Source organism: Stegastes partitus, unplaced genomic scaffold (genome assembly GCF_000690725.1).
Source record: "Stegastes partitus isolate 25-593 unplaced genomic scaffold, Stegastes_partitus-1.0.2 Scaffold2613, whole genome shotgun sequence".
Classification (NCBI taxonomy): domain Eukaryota; kingdom Metazoa; phylum Chordata; class Actinopteri; family Pomacentridae; genus Stegastes; species Stegastes partitus.
In genome coordinates, this window is record NW_007580344.1 from 5,640 (window position 1) to 10,356 (window position 4,717).

At 40.5% G+C, this 4,717-nt stretch overlaps 1 protein-coding gene across 1 annotated transcript; it reads right to left on the minus strand.

The window, feature by feature from the left end:
- Nucleotides 1-1,180: 1,180 nt before the first annotated feature.
- Nucleotides 1,181-4,671, minus strand: LOC103375475 (sialoadhesin-like). Its single transcript, XM_008305775.1, has 7 exons — nucleotides 4,593-4,671; nucleotides 4,209-4,436; nucleotides 3,651-3,977; nucleotides 2,157-2,490; nucleotides 2,006-2,063; nucleotides 1,563-1,633; nucleotides 1,181-1,300 (listed from the first exon to the last, which is right to left on the minus strand). The coding sequence occupies exons 1-7, from the start codon at nucleotides 4,648-4,650 to the stop codon at nucleotides 1,273-1,275; spliced, it is 1,104 nt and encodes a 367-aa protein (XP_008303997.1). The 5' UTR covers nucleotides 4,651-4,671; the 3' UTR covers nucleotides 1,181-1,272.
- Between the last annotated feature and the right edge of the window lie 46 nt (nucleotides 4,672-4,717).

Consider the following 4,717-nt stretch of genomic DNA (forward strand, 5'->3'; position numbering starts at 1 on the left):
TCCAGCCATCATAGCGCTCAGGAAGGAGACGGGTTCTGTGTCCCTGAGATGAAGTGTTTTAGTTCAAATGTCCGAATCAACCCCAGAACAAAAGCTAAAGACCTTGTGAAGATGCTGCTGAAGCTGGTCAGAGAGTCATTATCCACAGTGAAACCAGTCCTGTACCGACATGGACTGAAAGGATACTCAGAGAAGAAGAAGACATTACTCCAAAACAAAAACATAAAAAGCCAGATTACAGTTTGCAAATGCACACAGAGACAAAGACCTTCATGTCTGGAGACATGTCCTGTGGTCTGATGAAAGTAAAACTGAATTGTTTGACCTTAATGACCGTCGTTACATTTGGAGGAAAAAGGAGGAAGCTTGAAGTCTGAGAACACCATCCCAACTGTGAAGCACGGGGGTGGCAGCATCATGCTGTGGGGGTGTTCTGCTGCAGGAAGGACTGGTGCACTTCACAGAATAGATGGCCTCATGAGGAGAGAAGATTATGTGGAAATATTGAAGCAGCATCTCAAGACAACAGCCAGGAAGTTAAAGCTTGGCTGTAAATGGGTCTTCAGATGGACAATGACCCTCAGCATACCGTCAGATTAGTTACAGAGAGGCTTCAGGACAACAAAGTCAATGTTTTGGAGTGGCCATCACAAAGCTCTGATCTACAAACATTTGTGGGCAGAGCTGAAAAGGTGTGTGGAGCAAAGTGGCCAACAAACCTGACTCAGTTCCACCAGTTCTGTCAGGAGGAATGGACCAGAACTCTGTGAAACTATTGTGAGAAGCTTGTGGAAGAAACCCAAAACGTTTAACCCAAGTCGTACAGTTTAAAGGCAACGCTACCAAATACTAAGAAAATGAATATTTAAACTTCTGACTTTAAAGAAAGTCATAAAGAATTCTCTCATTGTTCTGGTGTTTAGAAAATAGAAATAATTCTGGTAATTCTAACTGAACTAAAACAGGAAAAGTTTAGTCTGATTTAATGTCAGTAAGTGAGAATAAAAAAGCTTATGTGTCTTTTTATACAGTGTCTGTAAACTTGTGGATATTTCACACTAATTCCAAACAGAGGACACAACAATCCGAAGTTCTCTTTGGATTCCCTCTGAGCAAGCAATATGTAAACTGAGACTTGAAACAAGAAGAGACTTCCTAAAGAATCGCTGTAGGTGAATGCAATGCAGGTGTGAAGGACTGAACACGTTCTATACAGACAGGTGTGCTGTTGTATTCTGTCTCTAAGATTTTGTTTGCTGTGTCGTCGAGTTTCTAGAAATCCACTTCATAGTCAGAGTGCCTGAAAGTAAAGAAGAGAATATATTAATGTACTGAGGTTTCACATTGTCACAAAGCATCTAAAGAAGAGTTCACAGTCCATAAGTACATTTTGAATGTGACATAACCTTTTAAGTAAGTCAGCAATCTGTAATCCAGTGTGTTACCGTTTCAAATTGCAGAAGACATCATAACAATCATCCAACCCAACTTGTAATAAGCTACAGAAATCTTACAATATTCTTCTCAAATAGGACGTCAGCTGTTAATTCAGACATACATACTCAGCGGTGCTGTTGGATATCGGGCTGATTACAGCCAGAGGGACTTGCTCTTGTTCTTGGTGCTGAGGAGGCTGTTCAGAGAGGGTGAGATAGTAAGTTACTATAATTTGATAATACCAGCTGTTAAAAAAAGTTATAATACATGATGACTGGCAGAGTCCTATGTACTACAACAGACTGCCTGGTCCATCATGAGCTGCTGCAGAACAAGATGTATGTCCTACACTGAAAAATATAGGACTCAGGGAACTTTTGGACCATTTATTCTTGTGTCAACAGAAGACAAACATCATTTAGGAGAGGAAACATCTCAGAGGAATCTTTAACAAGGTCAGGACAGAATCAAGCTACAATTTTAGAACAACATATTTTTGATGAAATCATTCTTTCTGAAGAGATGCCAGATGGACGAGGATGATGTTCTCAAGAAATCTTTTCTTTACCTGCTCCATGTTGTCCAACGTTTCATTTTTAGGAGACTGGCAGGAAATCCTCTTTTTTCTGGTTGGTGAAAAAGGTGAAGATGAAATAGTGATGCCAGGTAGATGCATGAACAAATACCATTGATCTGAAACAGAGTAGAGTGATGCTCACCCAATACACAAGATGGCAGTCACAAGTATGAAAACCACAAGAGCAGCACGGATTCCTGTAGCCACTGTGACCCATGTTCTTGCGATGCTTTGGACAGTGAGAGTCTCTGCAGCCGATGTGATGTGTTCGTGGGTGTTCACAGCACAGGAGTAGTTTCCTGCGTGCTGAACGCTGACTGGGTCCAGAAGCAGGTGTTTGCTTTGGCTCAGAGGTCGACCGTTAAAGTACCACATGTAGTTTGTGTTGTCAGTCAGAGGACAGCTGGTGCTGCAGGTCAGCGTGACTCTCTGACCTTCTGTCACCTCTGCAGAAGGAGTCATGGTCACTGTCAGGCCTGGAGGATGCATAGATTGGTCAGTAAATACCTAAAAGAGATGTTTCATGACTAGTTTTCAATTAGAGTTGTGGTGGTTAAACTGTTAGATTAATGCTGTCCTTCAGTGTAGTTTAGTTTGAGCAGATAGAAGCGTTGAGGGGCTGCTAATGATTCATTAATATGTACTACATGGTGGAGTCATGCATGACTTGTGACACGTGTTGTGTTCAGGCAGAATGGGTACAGTTTTCTGTGTTTCACCTAAATAGATGAGAGTTCAACCAGCTCCAGTTTTGCCCCCTGATGCTGTTTGTGGAGATCAAACAGTGTCTCCAGTTTGTTGCTCTGTCTTTCTGTCTCCACAATCAGCCAAACATTGATCACAATCAGGATTTTGACTTTGCACGATTAAATAAACATGATCGCCTATAATACTGACGTCTAAACAGTTTTCTTGCTCAAAGAAAACTCTGGTCCTCATTAAATGCTCATGTAGCCAAGATAAAATCACTCATTTAACTCTTTTCAAAGTAGTTTTTGGTCTCTCAGCTGTCTGAGCTGCTGCGCTGCAGTAACTGAGTGGAGACTAGAGGCGTCTCTGAGCACAGCCGCCTTGTAAACTGTTGTATATCCATAAGCAGATGTTCAGCAAGTGAGGATTGTTTAAGGACACTTTTATATTTGGCCTCGAATAGATGAACTCAATTCAGGAAGCGGAAGAATCTAATTTTAAGTCTTGTCTTGATGCAAAGTCTTTTACATTAACGGGAAGGCAGCACGACATGAACATGACAGCAGTGCTCTAGCTATTTAAATATGAACGTAAAATAAAAAACAATATAATCAATAACGATAAATAATCACGACCCCTGTGTTGATCAGAATAACCTTGATCATCGTTTGGCTTTTATCCTGGTGTCTTTACATGAGCACAAGTAGCATTAAAACATGTGTGCTGCTTCTTCCCTTCTAGCTCCTGCATGTTTAGTGATGAAACAAGAATAAATGTTGAAATACTGGCAACTTGTTTAGATTCTTGGCTGAACACTAAATCAGCTTTTCACATTTCCAATGAAAAACATCAGTATTTACATGGTGTGCATTAATATTAAACATTACAGAGGACAGTCTGCTGATTTCTGCTACAACATGAAGAGTGAACAACATATTATATTTACCTGTGACCATCAGAGAAACTCCAGTCCTATCACACAGTTTCAGCTCACTGTTGGTTATCCAGATACTTAACGTATATTCTCCTGAGTCGTTCCTCTTCAGGTTTTTTAATCTGAGGATGTTTTGTTTCTTCATGTCATCATATTCCATATTACGCCTATCCAGCTGTCCCTGCTTACTGTTGATATTTCCTTTATACCAAAGCTTTGACTTTAGCGACTTGGTACCAGGATGTGAAAGTTCATTTGAGATGTTGACTGAAGATCCCTCCAAAGCACAGATTCTTCTGTTGAAGCAATTCAGACTCCAGCAGTTGTTGTCCTCAGCACCTGAAACATACATAAAAACAACTGAAATTAATTGTTAAACTTACTTTAAATAACAATGAAACAAATATTTCTGTGTGTTAGACATAAATGTTGTAAATGTCAAGCATGTTTGCCTTACACATTCTTTTCTCACCAAATAACACTAAAATTAAATCTAATTGTCATTTGCAGACCATTAACATAAATGTCTGGTTTCATGAGTTAACTGACAATGAGTTGGTTCATACTCACAGACGTCAGCAGAGTGAAGATCCTCAAAACCTTTTATAACACAAGAGAAGCCGGCGTTGGCTGCAGCAGTGCTGGTAACTACAATCTGTTGGTCCACATGTCGTCCCTCTATTATTCTGTTCTTATACCACGTAATTGAAGTCAGAGGGGCAGTCAGAGGACAGCTGGTGCTACAGGTCAGTCTGAGATGATCTGCTGCATCTGCAGGACTCATTTGAACACGTATTCCTGTTGGGAGATGATAAACACATTTTTAATATGACGCTTCTCTTTACGTAGAACTGTACACAGTCTCAACACAGAATCAGTGATCTACTGTTAATAAATAACTTTACAGAGATCAGAGGGGAGGTGGTGGGATGTGTGTAAATGAAGAACCTTCACCTCTGGGATATGTGATGGAGCAGGGCTCATTCAGTGATGTCTGTTTATACGAACACATCCTCCCTTTAGCGTAGGTCACACTGAAGCAGGTCGCTGTGACAGAATCTGCACAGAAACAAGTTGGA

Coding starts and splice junctions, on each gene's coding strand:
- LOC103375475 (XM_008305775.1), bottom strand. CDS start 4,650: ATGTGTTCGTATAAACAGACATCACTGAATGAGCCCTGCTCCATCACA. Junction 4,437..4,592: donor CTCCATCACATATCCCAGAG/GTGAAGGTTCTT, acceptor ATCTCCCAACAG/GAATACGTGTTCAAATGAGT. Junction 3,978..4,208: donor TCTTCACTCTGCTGACGTCT/GTGAGTATGAAC, acceptor TGTATGTTTCAG/GTGCTGAGGACAACAACTGC.